The 25,856-nt window shown below is 34.0% G+C and overlaps 3 protein-coding genes across 4 annotated transcripts; 2 read left to right on the plus strand and 1 right to left on the minus strand.

Annotated features, from left to right (window-relative positions):
• LOC109330746 (transcription factor HEC1-like) lies at positions 3,436 to 4,699 on the minus strand. Its single transcript, XM_019565027.1, has one exon. It carries the CDS (start codon positions 4,347 to 4,349, stop codon positions 3,693 to 3,695), a length of 657 nt encoding a protein of 218 aa, XP_019420572.1. The 5' UTR covers positions 4,350 to 4,699; the 3' UTR covers positions 3,436 to 3,692.
• Positions 9,010 to 9,854, plus strand: LOC109331975 (protein RALF-like 34). Its single transcript, XM_019566804.1, has one exon. It carries the CDS (start codon positions 9,081 to 9,083, stop codon positions 9,504 to 9,506), a length of 426 nt encoding a protein of 141 aa, XP_019422349.1. The 5' UTR covers positions 9,010 to 9,080; the 3' UTR covers positions 9,507 to 9,854.
• On the plus strand, positions 13,428 to 25,850 carry LOC109331346 (DNA polymerase alpha catalytic subunit). 2 transcript variants are annotated; one of them, XR_002105780.1, is made up of 32 exons: positions 13,428 to 14,650; positions 15,461 to 15,631; positions 15,775 to 15,858; positions 15,975 to 16,049; positions 16,281 to 16,345; positions 16,943 to 17,033; positions 17,134 to 17,322; positions 17,871 to 18,034; positions 18,200 to 18,314; positions 18,530 to 18,703; positions 18,784 to 18,897; positions 19,182 to 19,301; positions 19,401 to 19,724; positions 19,878 to 19,970; positions 21,220 to 21,338; positions 21,438 to 21,510; positions 21,615 to 21,671; positions 21,787 to 21,879; positions 22,372 to 22,494; positions 22,576 to 22,673; positions 22,805 to 22,850; positions 23,182 to 23,295; positions 23,404 to 23,487; positions 23,625 to 23,738; positions 23,825 to 23,914; positions 24,021 to 24,097; positions 24,428 to 24,647; positions 24,836 to 24,889; positions 24,979 to 25,098; positions 25,201 to 25,275; positions 25,440 to 25,667; positions 25,741 to 25,850. XR_002105780.1 is itself a non-coding variant. In XM_019565768.1 (31 exons), the coding sequence occupies exons 1-31, from the start codon at positions 13,475 to 13,477 to the stop codon at positions 25,584 to 25,586; spliced, it is 4,659 nt and encodes a 1,552-aa protein (XP_019421313.1). In that variant the 5' UTR covers positions 13,428 to 13,474; the 3' UTR covers positions 25,587 to 25,850. The 2 variants fall into 2 exon arrangements, 1 of the variants encoding a protein (XP_019421313.1); XM_019565768.1 differs by having other exon boundaries at positions 25,440 to 25,850.

The following is a 25,856-nucleotide window of genomic DNA, read 5'->3' on the forward strand; positions in this document are numbered from 1 at the left end:
CCAGAAGCATGAACAGGATCTGCGAAAAAATTCGAATCGGGGCTCCGCCCGGAACCCCAAACAAGTGGGCGCTGCCCCCCTGTAACCCCCCAGCCAACTCACCGCGGAGTTGGATCCGCGAAAGCTGTGGCCTTAGCAAACCTTGCTCTTGATACCATGTTAGATCAGCTGCATAGGGAGGAAGAGAGAAGGGAGAGGAGAAGAAGAAGAGAGAAGGGAGAGGAGAAATGCAAAATGGAATTAATAATGGAGATAAGGCCAAAGGGCCAATACATATAGGAAGTTAAGTAAATACAAAAAGACTAGACTACCCTTTACTAATAACTAAAATACATTTAACAAATCTTATAATGTTATAATCATTTATAGTACATGTCCTGGACCACAGTTTGCTGGCATCCATATCAGCATGACACCGATTATTGTACTCCTTAACCCCACTGCAAAAGAAAATAATGAACAATCAAAGGCTAAAGAAACAGGTGATGCAACTAGATTCAATACTGCAAATGTTTAGTGACAGTGCTTAGATGCAACGAGGATTTGCGCAATGTTTTTACACTGATACAAAAGCATTTCATACAAGTAGCTATAGTTTTTAACAAGTGCAATACAAATAGGAGCAGTAAGGGGGTTAATCAATATAACCAGATAATACAATCAATAAAAAACAAATTTCACAGAAGTTAATCAATACAACCGATATATGGAAAACATGGACTCACCTTCATGACAATGCAGTCTTCCACTTCACCATATTTGCTCATATATTCCTATTTTTTTGGTATTGAATTTATAGATTTTGATCTAATTTCCTAATTTTAGAGAGTTATTATTCAAAAGTAATAACTTATCCATTATTGTCTAACATAGTATGCCATGGCTCACAAATTTATAAATTGCAATGGCAATTATGCAATCTATCATAATACTCGTCTGAAATCCATAAATTACCGAATGTATTTCTCTGTCAGTTTTGCCAGTATTTCTTGTACATGATGGTAGGAAGGAAAGATAGAGAAAACTCAGCTTATCTTCAAAAACTCACTACTTCACATATTAGGCCAGCATATTTAGATTTTGTTCTACTACCAATAGTATCCTTTACCTTTTAGTAAAGAATTAATCAGTGGTTGCCCCTTCCAAACAATCAAATCCTTGATTTTTTGATTATCTTGTGATCTAACGTGACACTTACTCTATTAGACCAACGTCTTCTTGGCAGAGTGTATTTAATTAAGTTATAATGAATTTTAACATTTGATAAACAGAAGCTTGTGATTAAAAATTGACGAATAATATATTATTCATTTAAAAAAGGTGCAAACTTTGCTCTTTCTTGGATGGCCCCACGATATGAAATAATTTCTTTCACCATTATTATATGTAACTTGGCTTTGCAAATTCAAATATGCCTGCGTAGAAATGTAAAGAATTGAAAAAATCCATTAATGTTCATACAGATTTAGTCTATGAGAACTTGATTTTGCTTGAAAAGAACGAAGAAAAGGTTAAAAAGACAACTACTTGTTCGTCTGAAGTGGCTGTATTCTCAAATTCATTTTTTCTTATTTCCGATACAATCTGATATCACAAATCATATATAATAGAATGAACAACCATATTCCACTTATAAAATTAACCTATATGTTTGCCTACTTCATAAAAAAAATGACATACGTCACAAATTGTAATTTAAAGTGATAGTTTGTAATGTAGGTCACTTTTCTCTGCGTTGATATCTTAGGAAAAAATATATTTTTGTTCTAATTATATATTATGTTCTCTGAAGAATATCAAGTAATTGCAAATCAATGTTAGAATTTAAGTTTAGTTAAGTTAGCAATTGATCACTACATTTACCTTTTAATTTTTATTTATTTGAAGTTTTAAACAAACTATATAGTATTTTTTTGGTATTATTATAGATATCTTTTACCTTATACGTAAGGAACTAAATTTTTTTAAAATTTGTGGCTGTTTTTTTTGACAAATGTTACTTTCAAAAATCAAACTTTTAACATTTTAATCATTTTAGGATTTAGTAAGGCTTTATCCTACTAGACTACTATGGTTCACGAGATACTATTTGGTGCCACTAATACAAGAGTCTACTATACATGCTAGCAAACGAAGGAAGAGTGGAGCTTGTTCCGATATTCCCTATAGGAAACTGTCACGCAAATTGGGCAGAGATATAAGATAGATATTCTTACATGTTTGATGGTTTATATATTCTAAATAAAAAATAATTCAAAAGCTACTTTTTTATAAATTTTAATTTGTCAAGAATTTACAATATATATTAAAATATACACAAGGTGAAAGGGAAAGATAAGAACAGGATAGGAGGAATGTGTCAGAGGAGGATACAATGCACTATATAGAAAGCGATAAGGTGCAGAGATAATGAGATAAATGCATATTATGATTGAAGAGAGTCATCTTGATTCATTAGTTTCTATGCAATAATAATTAAAAATCTCATCAAGATTGGTGTGTTGGGTGGGACCCCATTGGACTATTTCACATGGGTCGAATTTTCTAGAGTGGCGTGAATTCTCCATTTCTCCATCACTTACTTGTTCTCTTTTTCTTTTTTATATATATGTGTATATATAGATTTTATCACATAAATAGAGTAAGAAAAAGGGACATATCTGAAGCATGATATGGAGACATGGACAGACAAATTATTTGACCTTGCCTTGGGAGGCAATTAACCTACTCTTCCTATAGATACTCCTTTTTCTTCTAGAAGATCAGAAAGGAGATATATAATTAATCTAGTATTATGAATGGTTATCAAAACTCAATATGAGATAGGTCAAAGTTTTTCATTTTGAGCATCCATGTCTTATAAACTCTAAAATATTAATTAGACATTACAGCAGTATAGTATACATACAGCACTTCATATGGAAGGTTTGTATTTTGTAAGTAACGCATAAATTGCACCCAAGTTCACCCTCTTCCTAATTTTGGTAGTCACATATGATCAATTTTCTACATATGATTCATTCTATATTAGGGTAAAAACTCAAATCTAAAGAAATGTGTTCAGAGTGAGCTCACACATCACTCAGGTGTAATGTATCACGTAGCTCAACTTTACAGATTGTAAAGGAGAACAACATAGAGGCTATTTGATACTAAAACTAATGACATTATTTTTTATGTGTCTCTTTTTACATGAATTTATTACACTAATGTATATAGAGAAATAAACACAATATACAGAAAACATATTTAAAATAAGTGTTTACTTTCACCATATATAACATTTTCATGTACAAACGTGAGAAGATATTTTGTATGTAAACAAGGTTACAAACTCACTTCACTTATTGAAACAGTACAGTGATATAAATGGTCAAATTACACCAAAAAATAATTATTTCAAATCGAAAGTACTAACTATATTGACAACTTAATTTCGATTTTGAGAACCAAATTGATATCTTCTTTCAAATTGAGAAATATTCTGTATTACATAAAAATTCTTATTGTATTAAAAGGTGGGATATGATGAGCAACTGTTATATTATGCATATCAGTTATAAGTGGATTGGGTCTGTTACATGCAATTGTGTAAAGGGTGCATATCAGTATACTATTAGGATTCATTTGATCTTCATCCTTATCTATCAACCAAATTTCCCTTCTCTCTATAAGCAGAATACACCATTAATTTAACAAGGTTTACAACCCTTCACTAAAGCAGAATAATTCAAATTCAAATCGGTGTTGCACATTGGGAGGCCAACAACATTAACAGCTCTACTTGCCCCTGCCTGTTCAAGAGTCTTCACTTGTTTCTTCAAGAACTTCACATAATGTATGGCTTCATCTAACATAGAAGCTGTGTCCATTTTGGTTCCACCAGGCACTATTCTCTGAAGTATCCTTATCTTCTCGCTTATTCTTTCCCTCCTGTGTCTCGCTGCCACACTCTGCGGGTCCTTTGAAATCTTCACGTTCCTTCTCTTTGGTGGCTTCACAGATTCTGGGTCTATCTGAATAGGTTGCATCACCGCCATTCGGAATATCATTTCTCTCATTGCCGCCATTGAATTCTTTTTCTCAGATGGAAATGAATGGTTTGGGATAAAGGATGGTGTAGTCATTAGAGGATTGTTACCAAAATTAGAAGATGTTGGTGGTGGTGCAACATTTGAGTTTATTGCACCAGAGAAGTAATCGTTTTCTGGGTAGGTTAGAGTAGTAGTGTTATAAAAAGGGTCACTTAATAATTCATGAGGTGGGAACTTATCCGTTTGCATCATCATTGCCATCATGTCCATACTGTTGCAGTCACTAGCTGAAGTTTTCAGTATATCCAAATCCATGAATTTCACACTGCTGCAGTAGTCAGAGAAAGAGAGACAAGAAGGAATGGAAGGAAAAAGGGGTTGGAGAAATATATGGGAAATTGAAGATGAGAAAAAGTAAGGAGGAAAGTATGGGAGTGCAGAAGAAATTATAGGGTAAGAAGTGTTATGGAAGTAGGGTTTGTATCAGAAGAGATAAATATTGAGGAAATGGAGAAAGAATAAAATAGTGGAGAGGGTGTGCAGAAAGTGCATGACTATTATCTCTGACCGACAAACATCAACAATATAGGTTAGCAATGCATATCCTAAGTGGAAGGCCTTTTATAGCAACTTGCTGTCAATATTTTATGCATGAATATAGGCAAAGAAAATCTATGAATTTCATTATACTAATTCATGATGGATGGATGGATTGGACGGGTACAAGCTATAAATTATCTATGTTGGAATCATCTCAAATTGACTCAAAAAAGTTGAAGTTTCTAATTAAACTCATGGCCAAGATTGTGGATGTCCTAAACTGTGTCAAACCATTGGGTCATGGTCTTGATTATGATACATATCATAATCCTAGATGTTATGGGAAAAAATGATAATAACATTATTGTAGAACCCTTTTTTTATAAGTATTGTAGAACCCTTTTATATTAATATATATATCGATATGTATATAATTTCTTTTACATTTATTTTTCTTTCTTTGACAATTCTCTCTTTGGTGTAAAAAAGATCCATTACAATTTAAAAATCCCTGGTCGAGTCTGCCCATGATATGTGGGGCTATCTATTAGTTTCTTTCATCATTGATTTATATCTTGGTTCAATTGTTGAATGCTGGTGCATGAACCTCCTGCTTGATTCAAAGTTTATATATGCGATGCTTTTTATTACCTAAAAGCTCTTTCGAATTGCCTTGATTGTTTTACCACTTTTTTCTAAGATAATAATAATAATAATAATGCCCCGAAGAAGGTAGCCCCACAGTCACATGAGATTTGTCAGAATCTGGCGAGATAAATTGCCTTCGTTACCGGCCAAATGTGCCGCAAAGACAGAGATGAGAATATGAGATAAGAGGGCGCATGAAGTGGACCCAACTAGGGCTGACCATGAGCTTGGTTGGTCCGGGTAAAGTTTGTATGTTATCTAATCCTAAATGTTGATGAAGTCATTTTTAAGAATCTTGATTTGGTCACATACTCAAAGCTAACTCAATCCTAAATGTTGACTGAATTCAATACTAGATTTGATTAAATATAATGCATATCATGTTGAGATAAAGTCTTCTCAATATTATTTTATTATTATAAATATATAACTTAACATATAAATTGATATATGTATAGATATTAGAGATATTACTAATCAGATATTTGTGATGAAAAATTAGAAAATCAATATTATTTTTAACCAAATAGATGTTATTATTCTATACATGGTTGAATAGATACATAAAGTATAATGAATGAGTAATCATAGAACGGACTCAACCAATCACATAATGTTTATCTCATACCAATAAGCCTAATTTTTAAAGATAAACTTGACTCTAGATCTGATAAAACTTGAAAGTCAGGTGAGGAGGTAGCAACTATCCTGCTCATCTAGGGATGGCATGGGCAGACACATGTAGTAGCTACCCGCTACCCGTTTTAAAATAGGAGGACATTACTCATACCCGTTCGTACCCATATGGGTACATGTGTGCGGGTATTTCTGGGTACCCGCAAGTTTTCTATATTATAAATGAATTTTTAATTTTTTACTTCTATTATATTTTAAATGAGATAAAACTTAATTATTTTTGTACCTTTTGATTGAATGTTTTACAAAAATGCTAAATTTATTGGTGATTTCTATTTGCGTGATTTTTTGTTTCCTTAACAAAAAATATATATTTTCTTTGTAAAACATGTGTGTTTCTAACATATAATAATATTTGTAGGGTACTTCACCACCAAACTCAATAAAATATGTAAACAAAGTAAAAGGAAAAAAATGTACATAATATAATGAATATTAGAATAATGTACTTTTTATTTTAATTAAATATAATATATTAATCATATAAATAACAAGTACCGCGAGCACAGGTACCATAATAGCCGTACATGCCCGTATGTACTACGACTATTTTTAAAAACTCGTTTATAATATTTGCGGGTACCCGTTTGTAACTCGTACCCATGCTCATACAGATTTTACCTACGGGTATAAGTTTTTTTGTCATCCATATAGTCATCCCTATACCCAACTGTAGATTATAAATGGAATCTAAAGTGCGAGTAGAAAAATTGCATATTTTTGTTTCAGACAATTAAAATAGTCAATAGAGCAGGCTGAACATTAAACATCAACAAAATCAAAATGAGAGGTCTCAGGTCTCATAATCTTGTGACAATTCATGCAATATTTTTTACTATTCATATATTTGATATAAATTGTATTTAAAAGATTGTGATATTATAACTATAGACTGAAAAATAAATAAATTCATAAAAAGTATATGTTTTTTCCTTCCTGATTCATAAGTTTTCCCATAAATTAAACATCAACTTCAAGTCCCCAAGTAGTCATGCAGGTGCACGTGGCAACTCGAGGACAATTCCTCAGCATCGAGAGAAAATAATATTTGAAGCCACCGATTTCTTAACTTTAAAATCTCAACACCATGATGCACCTGAAACTAAAGTTTGTATTAGTAATAATAATTCTATAATAATCAAACTTCAACGGTTGAAACCTAAAATTTAACACCCATGGATATCAGGTTCCCATTCTCTCCCGCGGAGGTTGCAAATTTCTGAATGGTTCAGTTCGAAATATTCAGCCTTGACGAAATCATAGTTCCCCTTAAAATTTCAATTTCTGATCCGCTTTTGGAAATAAAAGTTATTGTTCTTGTTTGAGTTATGTCACGTAAATTTAATTGTCAGTGGTGCAATTCGAGCACGATGAAACCAAGGAGAAGGGTACGCCCAAGCGTCATCAACTACTTGGATTGACTATAACTTGGCCCAAGTTTGAGCCCAGCAGGAGATTTTTCTGAATGTTATGCTATGATTTTCACAAAAATAAAATAATATCATAACTTGGCCCAAGATTGACTATAAAGGAACAAAATTCGGTAAAGTATATTTTTTTGTATTATTAGATATATTTCCTATTTTTTAGGCACGAAACTAATCTATTTCGGGATATATGATTATTCATTCTAGCAAGTATCACTCTAAAAATCAAATCATTAATCTTTTAATATTATGAAGATCTAACAGAATCTTATCTTACTAGACGAATATGTTATTGGTTTTTGTATGTTGGATTTAAAATATATAGCATAATAATATTTTACTTTTCTTGCCTGCCTTTTTAGTTTTTTGGTTAGGGGTATTGAAGCTTATAGAGCTACCCCATTGGATTGCAATCAACATGTGAATATGAGGAAGGGAATTGGAGAGTGGCATGTGTATTTAAAACCACCGTTTATTCAGTACTGTTTATGTGCGTAGGGTAACATGCCAGAGATTCTACACTACTCTTCATTTCGAATCTCATAAATCTGCTACTCTTATGTTAACACCGTCCGATACATCCGATATATTTGGATTATTCATATGTTGACGAAAACGACGTCGAAGAAGTGGAATAAACGATGGAGCGTAACACAGGGGATAGGGAAGAGGGAACAGGTGGGGGCGCAGAGAGAGGGAGAGGCACGCGTTGATTGATGCATTGATGATACACAGCTGTAAACCAGTGAGTAAGGTCCCAGCTTTAGCGCCAACATCATGTGACTCACTCTGTCTCCTGTCAACACTGTCACCGCACCCTTCTCCGCACAAACAAACAATCGTCAATTAACTCAATTATAAACAACAAAATGTTTTGTTTTATATATTATTATTGTAACATTTATCATTTAAATTAATTATTATTTATTTTTTTAAAGTAATTCAAATAATTTGAGAATGATATATTAAATGTACATAAATTTTATATTAATAATGTATAAATATTATACTTAATCATAAATCCTACCTTACCTACATTAGTATTGCAATGAAAAATTAAGTGCAAAATGATATGTAATAATGAGAATATTAAGAAGATAGAAGAATGTAGTTTTATCATCTCGAATGAAAAAGTTGTTTACAGGTTCTGAACACACTAGCTTTATTTCAGAACGAACAAGTTTATTATAGATTAGACTCACCCTCTCTTTGAATCCCATAATAATAAAAAATAAAAAATATGTCCTTATTTATAAAAACATGTTACTTTGTAGAATTATAATTTGTTAGTCATATTGCTGCACCGATGATCAGTTTAGCAAGTAGACGAGTGTGGACATGAGCTATTACAAATTTAAGAGGACTGTTTATAATTCTGAATTTAGTTTTTTCAAATGTGACGATTGAGGGTAAAGAGTTGTATACTATTGTCATATTATATAATTCATTATTAATTTGGATTATCTTTTTAAATTATCGATCATAATTAAATATACATATATAATAGATAATATAGAATACACCGTTGCTGTATATATTTTGTCATCTGGCTGTATTTTCATTAATCATAATCTTTGCAAAAACTTTAAATTTCATTATTTATTTAAAAAATAGAAATAGTTGAACATTTATTCATTTTAAATTCCTCTCCATGTCATCGAACCAAAAGGTTCATTCTAAAACAAAACATAAAAGTGAACACCACCTTCACTTGTGCCTCCACTTCACAGTTTCAATGGCTTCCATCACTCTCTTCAACCTCACCTTCACTCTCACCCTTCTCCTTTCATCACTCCTACTTTCCCTAACTCTAACTCCCAACGCACTCGTTCGTGCCCATATAGATGAAACAAGCTTGAATGAGTTGAATCTCATGTCAGACACATTAGAGTGGCCAACCACCATGTCCCTTTACGATGACAACATAGATGAAGACAACAACGATGAAGAACAAGAAGACATGGAAAACGGTTACGGTCGGAGATCCTTATTCTGGCGTAGAATGAAGTACTATATTTCCTACGGTGCTCTTTCTGCTAACAGGGTCCCGTGTCCACCACGCTCCGGTAGATCTTATTATACCCATAACTGTTACAATGCTAGAGGCCCTGTTCACCCTTACTCTAGAGGCTGCTCTGCTATCACGCGCTGCAGAAGATGATTCTCATATTCATCTTTCTTTAGATCCAAAATCAAAATCATAATGTAGGGTTATGTTTCCTTTATCAAATGGTTGCTTTGTTTAATTAATGCATTTTTATTTGATTGTGCTGAGTTTTTGAGCTAAGTTTGGGTGTTTAAGTAAGGATTGGGCTTAAAGCTTGGATTTTTATGAGATGGGTTCTTCGGTGACATTGACTCATTGCGCTGCGGAAATGGATGTACTTGCTTTTATTTCTATTTTTATTGCTTCTTATTTATTTGTCTGTATAAACCAAATTAATTGATGTGTTTATGTTGCAACTCTACGTGGTTCATGATTGCTTAACCATGTGTAAAAGTTTATTTACGCAGATTAATTTGTTTAGTATACGATTGAAGTATAATTATCAGCTATGTGTAATTACCAGATCCCAGCAAAGTGTGAAGGCACATGTAAACCAGGTTAGTACACAGGATTCAACAGCATTACTGCTAGATAATGATGAAGATGAATTACCTTTAGGAACATTGTAATTTTAGGTGAATTAACAAAAAGAATGGTTAATCAGATTGAACATTTTTGTTAATCAGCCCAAATTATGATTCTCCTTTTGCATTTCATTGCTCCAAGCATATTAGAGTATGCATATTTCGGGCAAGAAGACCAAAAGGGTAAAGTAGCAGAATATGGCAGAACATTTTGGTCTGAATAGGAGCCAATTGAATGCTCCTTCTGAAATGTAGTAGCTAATAAAATTTGTTTAACGTCTAAATGAGATTTAATGTGAACTAGTTCATTGCTATGCAACATCAATGTCCCATTTTTCTCTCGTCTTTTATGATTGTAGTTACGGGACCATGTAACTTAAATAGTTTCAACAAACCACACCCCCACCTTTCAGAACATTTATCATTTCACCAATAATTTCTGTGTGATTGAAGTAGTCTCCATAAATGCCACAGCTCCCACTCCCTCTAATACTTTTAATTCGATGAATGCCTCACGTATTTATTATAAAATATACGTGACAATTCAATCTCTACATTATTTATACGTATAAGAATTATGCAGTGGTTCCATATTCCCTTCCTATGGAAGAGGCATTTGCTTCAACCTTCAAAAATTAAGTGCAAGTAGGCATGGCAGTGGCTCGGTGATTATATCAAAAACATTATGCTGCCCTATGGGATATTGTTTTTTTTGAAGGAGCAAAAGGTAAGGTCATGACCACCATGATTAATTTGGGAGTCAGAGAAAAAAAAAAAAAAGGAAAACTTCAAAACTATAATGTCATTTTTTTTCTTTCAATTCCAAAACTCAACTTGTATAGAAACTCTTGTTTCTATTTGATTGGGAGAAGAAAATAAGAAGAGAGAAATATGTGAGAAATGAGTAAGTTCTATTAATGGAGAAGCAAGTACTACAAAAACAAAAGAAACAATAATATGATAAGACAATTTTATCTTTTTATATACAATATAATAACACTTTTGTCATTGGAAATATATATAAAATTATGTACTTCTCTCTCTTTATTAATGGATAGATAATCCTTATTCGTGATAAAGATAGTGAAAAAAGAGAAATGGATGAGAAAGAGAGTGAAGAGAGAGAAAGGGGTGAGAAAAATATAAGAAATAAAGTTAATTTTAGTGTTGTTTGGTTGTATAAAAAAAGAAAAAAGAAAAAATGATTTTTCTCCCCCTGCTCTTCACTAGATAAGGATTTGTTGTCTCGAATCATGTTTAAAATCATGCCGAGGATCAATAAAAATATTTCATGTCAATTAAAAAAATTAAATGTTCATTTTTTGTTTTAATATTATTGATGCAATACATGGTTTAAGACACAATCTAATACAATAAATATGAGTTCCTTTTTCTCTCCCATTTTCTCCTCACTTAGGAGGAGAAAGAGATTTTGTAGTACCTCTTCTTTTTTTTCTCTCTTCTCAAACCTCTCATAAATCAAATAAGAAAAAGATGACATTTATCCTCAAGTTTTTCCTCTCACTCCCTTTCTCTTCTATTTCTACCCTTCCAAATAAAGGCCGGACTATCCATTTTACAGCTTACATCACTAGGTATTTACTAACATGTTGGGAAGGTACAACTAGTCTGTACAAAACCTGGGAGAGTTTGAGCATGGATGTCAAGAACCACTAAAGTATCATCTTGCTCATTATACCAAAAAGATGACAAATTTTGGATTTAGATTCGTCAGTCGCATTGCATGATTGCTTGGCGGGACTGGTGCTGTAAGCGAGTTTACCGTCGGCTTGTTAGGAAATATGGCCAAACCTATGAAAATGCACCCAACAAATTCATTGAGATAGAAAACTTTTGAAGGAATCCCTTTTGCCGTTGAAGATAAAGTATTACAAATATAAAAAAGTAATGAGGTGAAATAAGGATAACATTTCTCACAATTTTTTTTATATCACAAGATAATCAAATTTCACCTAGTACGATAAAATGTTATTTTTTATTTTTATAATTTTTTATTTAGATGATATTTTTTAATTATGTTGAAAAAATAATTAACAAATGATTTCTTTTCTAATAAAGTAACACAAAAAAGGGACAAATGACTTTCTTTCCAAAGAAGTAACACAAAAAAGGGACAAATCTGGGCACAACTTCCTCATATATCCTTATTATTTCTAATTACCAATATATCATGATTGTTTCACACACTTTTTTAAAGCATGATTGATGATAAGATGTTTGTGCATCCCCACCACAATATGCTTGGTCTTGCAAAAAAAAATTGATCATATTGACCCATGAAATATTTCATGTTTGGTAAATTGAAGATTGACCTTTGAATTTACTAAATTTTACTTTTTTTTGTTACAACTTCAAAGGAAGAAGAAAGATCAAATTGTTAGGAATGGAGTAGAAAATGAAAAATTAAGGAAATCATCTTTTTTTAGTATGAAATTTAGATATGTGAGGATAAACTAATAATAACGTAAGAATGTTTTTTGTTTTCCTTTAAAAGTGTAATTAACGATAAGAAACAGACAATATATGTAATTATACATTATTAATCTAAAAAACTTCAATTTGAGAGAATTTAAAAAATAGATGCATGAAGGGTTTTGGAGAGTTTGAGAAATCCTCCAAAACTTTCTCATCTCCTCCCGCCAATTCTCAAACAGGGAAATTTTTTCCAAAACAACCCATTCCCTTTCCATCCAAAACCCACTCCATAAAAGGCCCTTTTAAGTAATTTAAATGTCATATTCAATTATTGAAAGCATTAAAATTATCTTAACATAAGATATGATTTACTGCGTTTAACTTGATCTGATTTTATATTTCAATTGTGTTAATTTTATCAATTTTTTTCTTCAATTTCATCATTGTCTTATCTTTTATAACAATTTTATCAACCAAGTAAAAGAGGTAAAAAATATTTATATTTTTAGAAAATTGTAATTATTTGATATTATGTCTTTTGCATTTATCAAGAATTAAAACTGTACCATCCCTTAACCACTATATATATTTAAAAATATCAAATGCAATTAAAATCAAAATTTCAAAAAGTTTAACGTAACTTTTTCCCACTGAAAACTTAGATCCCACCATCACGGCCATACAAATATTTAAAGGGATCCTCATCCTATTTTATGTTTTTTAATTGTTAGATGTAAAAATCATACTCAAATGTAAAATATGAGTTAATTCAAACTATTTATTATATAGAAAAAATAAAAATTGTTACCTGAAATAAAATAGTAAACTCAGATCATAATTAACAAAATAAAAATACCAACATTCTCCAACCTAGTCAACAAAGTACTGAATTTATCTTGAAATGTTTTTTATAAAAATAATTCGATAAAAAGGAAATAAAAGGCGCCAAAATCTACAATGGTTTCCCGCGCACTCGTATATGAGTAAAAAAATCCCTACCACTCTCAGTTACTCACTATTCTCTCATTTTCAGCGAATCTCATATAATCGATACACTCAGAAATGACGGATGAAGAGTCTCCAACCACCGGCACCGGCACCGGGAGGCGAAGGACCAGAGGACCAGAGGCCTCCGCCCGAAGCGAAGCCCTAGAACGCCTCAAAGCCCGTCTCCGCGGCGGCCGCAGATCTGATGACGGCGGACCCCAAATCAGGTTAGAAAACCCTATTTATGACACTGTCCCTGAGGACGAGTATAACGCGCTCGTCGCCAAGCGCCGCGAACAAGCGCAATCGTTTATCGTCGATGATGACGGTCTTGGTTACGGTGACGAAGGTGAAGAAGAGGATTGGTCAAAAGCTGGATTCACACTCTCTGATGAATCAGACGGTGAATTGGAGAAACCGAAGAGGAAGAAAGTTGAAAAGAAAGATCCTCACACGAAACGAGCTTCTGCTTCTTCTGCTTCGCTTTCCGCTGCTGCATCCATTATGGGCGCGAATAGGTTATCGTCGATGTTCACTTCATCGGTTTTTAAGAAGAGAGATGATAAGTCATGTGACAGCATCGTTGATGATGTGATCGCGGAGTTTGCGCCAGATGAGAATGATAGACAAAGGCGTAGAAGGGTGCAATTGAGTTCGGTTTCAACTGAATCTGGTGCCAGTGAAGCATTAAGGATTAACAGTGGTTTCAGTGAGAAACCGTCGATTGGCAACTCTCCCGATTCCATTAGAGGTTATACTGTTCCAAATCTTGACGTGGAATCAGTTAGGGCTGTTAAGATTACTAATAGTTCTGACTTAGGTTTAGAGAAAAAATATGACACCCTTAAAGAAAATGTATCCTCTGTTGAGGATGGAAAAGATTGTAGTTCTGAAAATGGTGAATCATCAATTGAGCAAGTACAACCTAATGGAGATTTAGTTGAGGAGAAGGCTGCGAAGGAAATTGAAGTAGAAAGGAAACCGGCTATAAAAAACGAGGTGTTTACTCTGAATGCAAAGGTTAGTAAGGAAGCTGACCATGGATTGAGTGCAACTGCAGACTGGAAAGCATTGAAGAGTGGTGGAGTTGAGAACATTGTTACTGATTCGAAAGTGGCGAGGGAAGCTTCAAATGCCGAACAGCACTCAGAGTTTTATCTCGATAAAGATGGATTACTGCCTTTCTATTTACTAGATGCATACGAGGAGTTTAAAGGAGCCAACGCAGGCACAGTTTATTTGTTTGGGAAGGTAATTTTATGGTTTCAAAATTTGTCAACGAAGTTTGTGATGATAACATTTTGCATTATGTGTGTACAGTTTACATTGTCTACTTTTTCCGGTTTCTATTTAAGTAGTCTGCTAATATTGTCAACTGGCAATTTAATTTTTAGGTTCCTATTTGTTTATCATTCATGTTGATTCGCCTAAGTAAGTTGTCATTTTATGACTTCCCATATTGTTTTGGCTCTTCTGCAGTTCCTTCCTCACACTAAATATGTTCTCACATCCATTAGTACTTGTTTTTGCATGTTCTAAGTGTAACAGGTGCTATTTTCCCGTTCACATGATGTTTGCCATACATGTGGTATTCTTAGTACTCACCCTTTAGTGTGCATGCATCTAATTGAAGTAAGGGACAAATCATCTCAGTTTCCATCATTTTATTTTTCACAATTTTATGCTGCCATGTGACCGGAATGGCACAGATTCAAATTTTGGAAACACCTCCATCCATGAGGGTACATGTAGCCTTTATAGTCCCCTCCAAGTGGGAGGCTCATGCATCAGGTCTCTCTTTATGGCATTTGCATGACACTGCTTATGTTTTCCTTGACTACAAGATGTTAATTTTCTGGTGCTTGTGCCATGGTATCATCAACATGGCTACTTTTCAAGCCATACTCCAAAGCTTCTTCTTTTGTTTGCTTTTGGGACTCAGCCAATTGGAAGCTTAGTTATATCATTCTTATATGTAGCACTTAGTTCTCATTACTGCTAATGGTTGTTTAACCTGGATGGGGAAAATCTGTGACTATTGTTATTCTCGTTGAGGAATAGGTCAAAGCTGGGAACATGTATCAGAGTTGCTGTGTTATTGCGAAAAATATTCATAGATGTGTCTATGCAATTCCAACTCATCCTTTACATTACACTGATGAGATGATAAAGCTTGAGAAAGATGTCCAAGAATCTCAAATTTCTTTAGCAGATTTCAATAAAAACTTACAAGTATGTTTCTCCATGTTTGAGCTCTTGCATAAATTTATGTACATGTGTTCTTATTCTTGTTTAGTTTGAGTTTCTTTCCTATTTTTTTCTGTCTGGGGCCTGATGCATTCTGCCTCGTCTCATTTTTTCTGTTAAAATTTTAGGATGCAGTATCTGGTTTAAAGAACGAGATAGCCAAACATCTTTTGGATCTGAACGTGTCAACCTTTACCATGGCACCTGTGAAGGTTTGCTGATTAAACATTCTGATGTCTCAGTGCATAAATAACCTGTGTCATGCTTTTGTGCCATGTACATTTTATTATTGGTCTTTCTAGTCTGAGTTTTTGGTTATCTCTTGCAGAGAAAGTATGCATTTGAACATTCTGAAATTCCTGCTGGTGAAAACTATGTGGTGAAAATCAATTATCCATTCAAGGTACACCATTAAATCCTATGAATACTCTCAAGCAAAAAGATGAGGAATATGAAAATATGTCTGTGGTATTCTCTCATGTACACTTTAAAGACTGGTGTGGACTCCAAATCTGTCCATTCTCCAGTGAAAAAATATTTTATAAAAAACAGAGTGTAATGCACGTGTAATTTGTTTCAATTTATTTGCAATGCTTAACCATTTTGAATTCTTATTCTACTAATATTGGTCCAGGATCCAGAACTTCCAGTAAACCTCAGAGGAGAAAGTTTCTGTGCCCTTTTAGGAACTCAATGCAGGTATTATTAGTATTCAGAGACTGTCATGTGCTATGTTTTGGATATAAGGAGAACATACAATTTGAAGGAAGTTTAGTGAATCTGTCTCTCTGAAACTCAAGAACACAAATTACTTTAAAAAATAATTACCATGGTTTTTATTATAGTACTTGAAAATTAAAATCCTTTCCCATTATAGCAAGGAGCTTAGCTACATGCATTTTGGTTCAGTATGCTCTTGTCATTTAAACCTAATATTTGCATTGGAAAATACTTGGGGTTAATCTGGCAGAACCTGGGAGATTTGTTTTTTGTGAAGATATATTGATTTTTCTCAGTAAAATGCATATCAAATACTTCCTAGGGCCGTATCATTGAAACTGAAGGTTAAAGGAGCTGACTTAAATCTAGAAATTAAGAACTTTGTGTACTGATCTCTGTATTTTACTTAGTTTAGTTTCCCGTAGAACCCTGGTCTTTATAAATTCTGCCAGTCTTGGTACTTCTTTCGAAACGCTCTGTTTGCACTGAAATCCAACTTGTGTTAAGAGTCTCCATAAATTAAAGAAATATTTTCAGTTGGAAAAGCAGGTAAACTGACTTTATCAACATCTGCAGTGCACTGGAGCTTCTTTTGATTAAAAGGAAGATAAAGGGGCCTTCATGGCTACATATTTCAAACTTTTCTACCCCCACAGCTTCTCAAAGGGTGAGATTACTAAGTTGGACACCTACTATGCGATGAGTCTATATTATCTTCTATTTTACATGCTTTTTTTGTAAACATAGCAGCTTGTTTGTAATTACAGGTTAGTTGGTGCAAGTCTGAAGTGATTGTAAGCTCTCCTAAAGACATAAAGATCCCAGCTTCCTCAAAAACCCCTCCCGAGATTCCTCCTGTGGTTGTCACAGCAATAAATTTGAAAACCACCATAAATGAAAAACAGGACATAAATGAGATTGTATCTGCATCCATTGTCAGCTGCAACAGGGTTAAGGTTGTTTACTGTGCTTTATTTAGTGTTTGGATTTCTGATCATCACTTTGATATTGTTAACTTACATCTGGTGTTCATATTTCATTTGTCTATAGTATCCAGGATGATGTACTATTCAACTTTTTGTGAAGTAATTTTCAATAAAAATTAAGAATATAAAATTGGGTTTCTTATTAAATGTGTGTCAATTATTTAGGACTTATAATGGTTGCTGGGATGCTATATTTTTAATGATTTTTTTATACTCAAGCTTATACAATTAACAATTGGGCTTGTTTGTGCTTGTTGATAAATCATCTGAGCTGATTCCAATTGTATTATTCTATTTTGTTTGGATTCCGTAAAATTTAAAGTGAATTGATATTTGATCTTACAACTATTTTGGTTCTTTATGCAAATACACACAAGACATAAATACACGTCATCACTGACAGTTTGAGTAAATTAATTTTATAATTTTAAAATGTTCTACTAGTCTACTACTATGTTAGATGTAGTTGAGGTGGAAAGATGGTGACCAACAGTAACCTTTCCTGCTTGATTTTTCAGATTGATACCCCAATGTTGGCTTCAGAGTGGAAGAAAGCTGAAATGCTGACCCATTTTACTGTGGTCCGAAAACTTGATGGGACTATATTTCCACTGGGGTTCAGTAAGGAGGTCACAGACAGGAACACAAAAGCTAGGTCAAATGTTCTTTTTGTTGAAAGCAGGTAGAAACCTTAAAATATAGGTCTTAGTTTGAGCATTGCACTTATATGCATGACCACATGTTATCCTTTGGCATATTACATTATTTTCTTCGGCAATTGTAAAGCTTTTCTTGAAAATTATATGCTTGCTTCTAGGGTTGACTTATATATTAACTTTGTTTTCAGCGAAAGAGCTTTGTTAAACCGTCTGATGATAGAGCTACACAAGTTGGATAGTGATGTTCTTGTTGGACATAATATTTCTGGATTTGACCTTGATGTTCTTCTCCACAGATCCCAGGTGGGAGTTTTGTTTTCTTGGAAACAGTTTCTTGTTAAATTATATAACCTTTTCAGTTTGAAAAGAAAATTTCGTTGAATTAAGCTTTTTTGGCTTCTCTTCGAAGTTCTATTACACCTTTTCCAAAACAATATTCTGCCACATTCCTCCTAAAATGCATTTTACACTCTGGTGGAGCTGCTGCACCTAAAATATTAAAGGAAAAACTTATGCAGGCTTTGAAGGTACCACCCAGGTTCTGGTCTAAACTAGGTCGCCTCAATCGTTCTGTCATGCCTAAGCTTGACAGAAAATACAAGGGTTCTGGAGCTAGTCATGGTATCATGTCCTGCATTGCTGGCCGGCTTCTTTGTGATACATACTTGTCATCCCGTGAGCTATTAAAGGAGGTAGAATATACTGAAATTCTGTCAATCAGGAAATAGTTTTTTATTTTTACCTAATAAGGTTTCTACATTGATTCTTCCAGGTTAGCTATTCTTTAACTCAACTAGCAAAAACACAACTGAACATGGTCCGGAGGGAAGTTGCTCCACACGACATTCCAAAGAAGTTCCAATCAGCAGAATCCTTAATGGAGCTTGTAAGTGCCAATGTTCACATAAACGGCTATCTTGTTTTGATATTTATAAGAATATCAGGTTTCAGTACTATTTATAAAACCTCAGAGGCCTGAACATTTTTACCGTTAAGTTTTGTAGAAAACTATTCGAAGTGCTCAATGTATAGGTTAGAAGTGGATTATTTTTCCAAATGTTAAACACTGCTTCATGAATATGGTTCTTTCTATTGAGTTTCTGCTTCATTGTTTTCCACCCCAGAGATCTCATTTTATGCTGGTTGTCATAATATTCATGACTTGTTCAGATTGAATATGGTGAGACAGATGCCGTGTTGTCTATGGAACTCATGTTTCATTTATGTATTCTTCCTCTCACACGTCATCTGACTAATATAAGTGGTAACATGTGGGGGAGAACTCTTCAGGTGAGCCCTCTTAGCATTTATTTGCTTGCTTAATTTGAAATGGGACATAAGTCATAAACTTGGCAGACAGATTCCCACATCTAATGTTTGCTATTTCAGGGTGCACGAGCACAGAGAGTGGAGTATCTTTTGTTGCATGCTTTCCATGCAAAAAAATATATTGTGCCAGACAAGGTCTCAGTCTATGCAAAAGAAACAAAATTGACAAAACGCAGAGCACCTAATGGTGTTGATGATGGTAACTTTGATGAAGCAGATATTGATGATGCGAACTATGATAATGTTGCTGGCAACGGTGATAATAAGAAAAGCAAAAAGACTTCTTCCTATGCTGGGGGATTGGTTTTAGAGCCAAAGAAGGGTCTATATGACAAATATATATTACTTCTGGACTTCAATAGTCTTTATCCTTCTATCATTCAGGTTGATACTTTTCTCTTCGAAAAATGCTTAGCTGCTTATTGTCGTTTTTATTCTACTTGAGCATTGTCTTGTTTTTACTTATCCAATTTGCCCATAATTGTAATTTATAGCAGTTCCTACTACCTCTGCAACTTACTGAGATTTGAATTACAGGAGTATAACATCTGCTTCACAACTGTTGAAAGATCTTCAGATGGATCTTTTCCTCGTCTACCATCTAGTAAAACAACTGGAGTCTTGCCAGAGGTAAAAAAGCCACAGATACAAGTTTATATTTTTGTAATGCTTCATGACTTTTAAACCAGTCTGATGTTGGTTAAAATTGTTTTGAACTGAACATGAAATTTTATATCTTTTGTTTTGGTAATGATGCTTTTTTGTACAATATGTTGTTCCCTTCATTTGATAAGTTGAATGATTTTTTTTGTGGTTAAAATAAGCTAGTTTTTATGTCCAAGCTTCATTTAAATTTGTAGCTAGCAATATAATTATGCTAAAACAGTATATCTATTCTGTGAAGGTTATTGATATGAGTCTCTGGATTCTATTTTGTTGTGTTTTATTATCTATAATTATTTGTCTCGTTAATTATATGTAATGTTAGATTTCCTGATTTTCTAGAGCAATTCCTATCTTTGTTTTGCTATCGATGCTATTCTTATTTCTCAGTGACCATCAGAAGCACTGTAAAATAAGGATATGCTGATTATAATGTGTGAAAACTACCAAGATTAGGGAAGCACACACATTCGAGTTGCTATGTCTGTTACACTAAAGACGACGAATGTAATTGTGGGTATGTTGTGGCTGTGGAGGGTGATGAAGTATCTGGGAGACTGAAAATTTGAGCCGAGAAAGATTAGTCTCCGAGGGATGGGAAATAAGAGAAAACAATGTTTTCCTTTTTGCTATTTTTAGCACAGAATGAAGATGAGTGAAGATCATATTTCACTAGATGATATATCTCATTGCTGGTAAATAACTCCAACAGAGAATCTAATCCCTTAGTAGTTATTCCTTCTAGCCCCTTCTAATTTGTTGCCTCACATGCACCTTTTTAGTAGAAGGCCTATTTATAGAAATATTAATATTCCTATTACCTAACGTCCGACAGAAAGTACTCCAAGTAATGTGAAGCCATGGCTGCCCTCATTGGAGAGATGAGTTTAAATATTTTAGAAGTCATACATACAGAGGTGTCATTTAAAACTTGAAACCCGGGGAGGGGAATATCCAACGAAAATAACCCAGAGTTTTCAAATCCTTGCCTTATATATCTGAACAAATTTTTGTGTGATAACTCTTAAATTCTTTCAAGAATATGTTTTCTCACCTGAAAATTCCTTATGGGAACACGCCTTAGGCTGTGCAAATGTTATGTTGTTGGATCAGAATTTAAAATATTATAAATTTTTAAATAAAACCTCAACTTGACCGAGTAGTTCCTTTTGGAAATATTTGATCCACATATATTTGAATTGTTTTGTTATGCTAGTTGCTGAGAAATCTGGTTGAAAGGAGGAGAATGGTAAAGTCATGGATGAAGAAAGAATCAGGTCTTAAACTCCAGCAATTGGACATTCAGCAGCAAGCACTGAAACTTACTGCAAACAGGTTTGATACCTTTTGTGCCTCTATTCCTGGGAAGTATTGGAGCCCCAATTTGGAATTTCATTTTTCCTTCCATGTGACATGTTATGATTTGTGGCACAGTATGTATGGATGCCTGGGCTTTTCCAATTCAAGATTTTATGCAAAACCACTAGCCGAGCTTATTACCCTACAAGTAAGAACAATATTATCATCTATTCAACATAAGGAGTTGCTACTGTCCTCTCAAATACATGTTGAAACAAGTACATTTTCATTTACAATCTAATGGTTGTACAGGGAAGGGAAATACTGCAGAGCACTGTTGATCTTGTTCAGAATAACTTGAACTTAGAGGTTATTTCTAGCATTCTGCTTCTTGTAGTATAGTAGGGTTTTACCATGTTTATGAATTTTCTGATCTAACAGTTTAAGAATATCAGATCTTAATTATTGCACTGCTATGTTACAGGTTATCTATGGTGACACTGATTCAATAATGATTTACAGTGGACTAGATGATATTGCAAAATCAAAAGCAATGGCTGGAAAAGTTATTCAAGAAGTAAGATTGGCTATTAGCTGCATGAAGCTCCTTTCAACCTAAATATAATGAACTCTTGGGCAATTTAGTTAGTATCTTGAATCATATATGAATCATTAGACCTATTTTCTGAATCATGAAAAGATGGCAGAATTGCGTTTTAGGTGATCTAGGCATGTGTGGAGGAGACTATTGGAAACCCTAGTAAGCGTAGATCAAATGGAGGTTATTTCAATTTCCAGAGGTGGGCCAAGAGAAACCATAAGTAAAATGATTAGGAAAGATTCATAGATAAATGTTTTGTCAATGAACATGATTTATAGTAGAACATCATGATATTGTTCGATTCATGTACCCAACCCTATCTAATGAGACTAAGGCTTGATTGTTGTTGGTTGTGCTTCTTAGTTCTTGCCATTGAATTCGGTTTGGAGATGGAATGTTGGATGATGGTTTTCAGTTTCATCTATCTAATATTCTGATTGTCTGTTATTTTCTTTGATTCGTCATTAGGTCAATAAGAAATATAGATGCTTGGAAATTGATCTTGATGGTTTATACAAGAGAATGCTACTACTTAAGAAAAAGAAATACGCAGCCGTAAAGGTGCAGTTCAAAAATGGCACCCCATATGAGGTATATCCATCTTACATCTTATTCTTTTACATTTACTGAACATCTTGGGAGGAAAATGCCAAGGGTTAATATGTTGTGCAGGTTATTGAGCGTAAAGGTCTTGATATTGTTCGTCGTGACTGGAGCTTATTAGCTAAAGAAGTAGGAGACTTTTGCTTGAGTCAAATTTTGTCTGGAGGGTATGTCATGTCCTACCCCTATGCTCCCACTAATATTGTTGCTTTTGCCTTGTCTTGCAATTTTAGATGTAACATGCAAGGTTTACTTTTTTGTCTAGTAATTATTAATAGTATGGCTCACATTCTTCCAGGTCATGTGAAGATGTTGTTGAATCAATACACAACTATCTCATGAAGGTAAAGTGTGATGTCTTGCATTATTATATCTTTGTTTATGTTGACCTACCATATGATTGAAGAATTTGAAAGGACGATGCCTCTTGGAGTTTTGGGCTCACAAACCCTGCCTAAGAGTGAAATTCTAGGTGTATACCCAGACTTGATTGGATTACAGGATAATGCTGAGTTGGTTTATTTTTTCCTTTTTTGGGTGTAAATATCAATCATTTGAGAACTCATTGAAGATTCTTTTCTAACTTATTTTGCCTCACCTTCTAACATATGACTATGGCACTGGAGTTTGAGGTTCACCTTTCCTACAAACTAATAAATGCAAATGTTAATACAGGTGCAAGAAGAAATGAGGACAGGTGATGTACCACTGGAAAAATATGTCATCACAAAGACATTGACTAAACCTCCTGAAGCTTATCCTGATGCTAAAAATCAACCACATGTTCTTGTGAGTCCATGATATTTTCATTTTTGTTACTTGAAACTCTCTGATCTATGTTTTCTTTTTCTATGATCTAATCGATTATGAGGATGGCCTTTCTTGATCAAAATATAGGTGGCACAAAGATTGAAGCAACAGGGTTACTCTTCTGGTTGCTCTGTTAATGATACCATCCCTTACATAATTTGCAATGAGCAGGTTTGTCATTAAGTTGCTTTCAATCAAAGGCTAAATGCTGTAACTTAGACATTATGTTGCTGGCATTGGGAATTTGATCTTGATCGTTTGCACAGTCCTGTTTTGTTATTTTTAATACTGTGTTCTGCTTTGATTAGGGAGGTAGTTCAGGCAGTGCAACGGGCATTGCTCAGCGTGCCAGACATCCTGATGAACTTAAACAAGAACAAGAGAAATGGATGATTGACATCGAGTACTACTTGTCACAACAGGTGCCTTAGACTTAAGTGTCTAATTATAAGTAATTATAATTCCCAAGTTACTGTACCCTGCTTGAGCATTTTCCTTTTCCTCTCAGATTCATCCTGTTGTATCACGTCTTTGTGCATCAATTCAGGGCACAAGCCCAGAAAGACTGGCTGATTGTTTAGGGCTTGACTCATCAAAGGTAGAACATATTTCTGAGTTTGTTTGCACAGGCGGAGGCATATGTAAATTATTTTTATTTTTATATCAGTCGTACTTCTGAATTGGCAAACAATATTGGTTTACAGTTTCAACATAAATCAAGTGAAGCTTTAAGTGATGATCCTACAAGCTCACTCTTGTTTTCTGCTGATGATGAGGAGAGGTACAACATGTAGATTCTAAAATTTATTCCATTAATAGTCACAGGTCTCCTAAATATGCATATGTGCTAACAATGGTAATTTGGAGATGGTTGCAACTCCTTTTTTGTCTCTTCCCTGAACCAAAATATATAAACAACATTAAGGATGTTATGTATGAGCAGTAGGCCGTGTATTCGATGCTTTAACAATTCAATGCACATATGTAAACAAGTTATCACAATTCTTTTTATTTATTTATATTTTCTGAGGTTTAATATGATTTATTTATGTTTGCTGATGGATTTATAAATCCATAATTAATGGACTGACTGTGATTAAATTAACTACAGGTATCGGGGATGTGAGCCTTTCGTCTTGTCATGCCCCAGCTGCTCTGGTACTTTTGACTGCCCACCTGTCTTCAAATCCATTTGTTTGTTAGGAAGTGGAAAGCCAACCAGCCCAGGCATGGAGGATTCCAACTACAATTTCTGGCATAAACTGCACTGTTCTAAATGCCCAGAAGAGGGCGGTGCTGGCAGAATTTCACCTGCAATGTTAGCTAATCAGGTTAAATTAATCTTAGATTTCAGGCCTCTAGGAATGTGTTCAACTGCATTTCAGATAGGAAGTTTTTTACCTGCTTTCGCATCATCTTCAAAATAAATTGCAGCGCTATCCATAACATGCTGTTGATTTGATTTAGCATAGAATATTGTTCCCGAGCTTCTGCTGATAGTTCATTATACTTATGTCAGGTCAAAAGGCAAGCAGAGAAGTTTGTTTCACTGTACTATAAAGGTTTACTAATGGTAATCTCCCTGTCCAAAATACATTATGATATTATTATTAGAGCCTGTAAAAATTGGATATCACCATCCTCACCTGATTTTGCGTCCAGTGTGATGATGAAACCTGTAAGCATACAACTCGAAGTATCAACCTTCGGTTGGTGGGTGATTCAGAAAGAGGAACTGTTTGTCCAAATTATCCTCGCTGCAATGGGCATCTCCATAGAAAGGTTTCACTCCATGAACTCATTAAATGCTGAATTTTTTCATATATCTGATTTACAATATTTTGGTCTTGATAATTAACTAAATATTGGATTTTACCTTTCCAGTACACTGAAGCAGACTTGTACAAACAACTATCATATTTTTGCCATGTGCTGGACACTGTTTCCGGTATAGAAAAGGTACAGTGAGGGATAGTTTTAGTCAGATAAATTTTGAAGTCTGAAGCAAACCAAACAAATATTAAAGAGAATCGATAATCACAAGTGATTTTAAGTTAATAATTTAATCATGGTTAATTAATTGTTAATCATGTTACTTCTGGTACATGTTTACACACTTCCAGATGGAGACTAAATCTAGGATACAGGTGGAGAAAGAGTTGATGAAACTTAGGCCGGTGGTTGATATGGCAGCATCAACGATACAGAAGATCAGGGACCGTTGTGCCTATGGATGGGTGAAGCTACAGGACCTAGTCATTACAGATTAAATACAAATTTAAATGCCAAATCAAGTAAGAATATAGTCCAGGAAAATTGATGCCCAAATTTGAATCTACACAAGCAAGGTTATCGACAGATTCATGTTTTCATTGTATCTTCACTTTATCAAATTTTATGATAGCATCCTTGCATTATAAGCAAACTGATTGTGTAAATCATGTAAGCAACATAAGGATGATTAACATCTTTATGCAATGATTTCCACTACTGTTTATTATTTAAGCTGCAGTGGTTTATTATCCTGGGTTGCCATTCAT

This window comes from Lupinus angustifolius, chromosome LG17 (genome assembly GCF_001865875.1).
Source record: "Lupinus angustifolius cultivar Tanjil chromosome LG17, LupAngTanjil_v1.0, whole genome shotgun sequence".
NCBI classification, from domain to species: domain Eukaryota; kingdom Viridiplantae; phylum Streptophyta; class Magnoliopsida; order Fabales; family Fabaceae; genus Lupinus; species Lupinus angustifolius.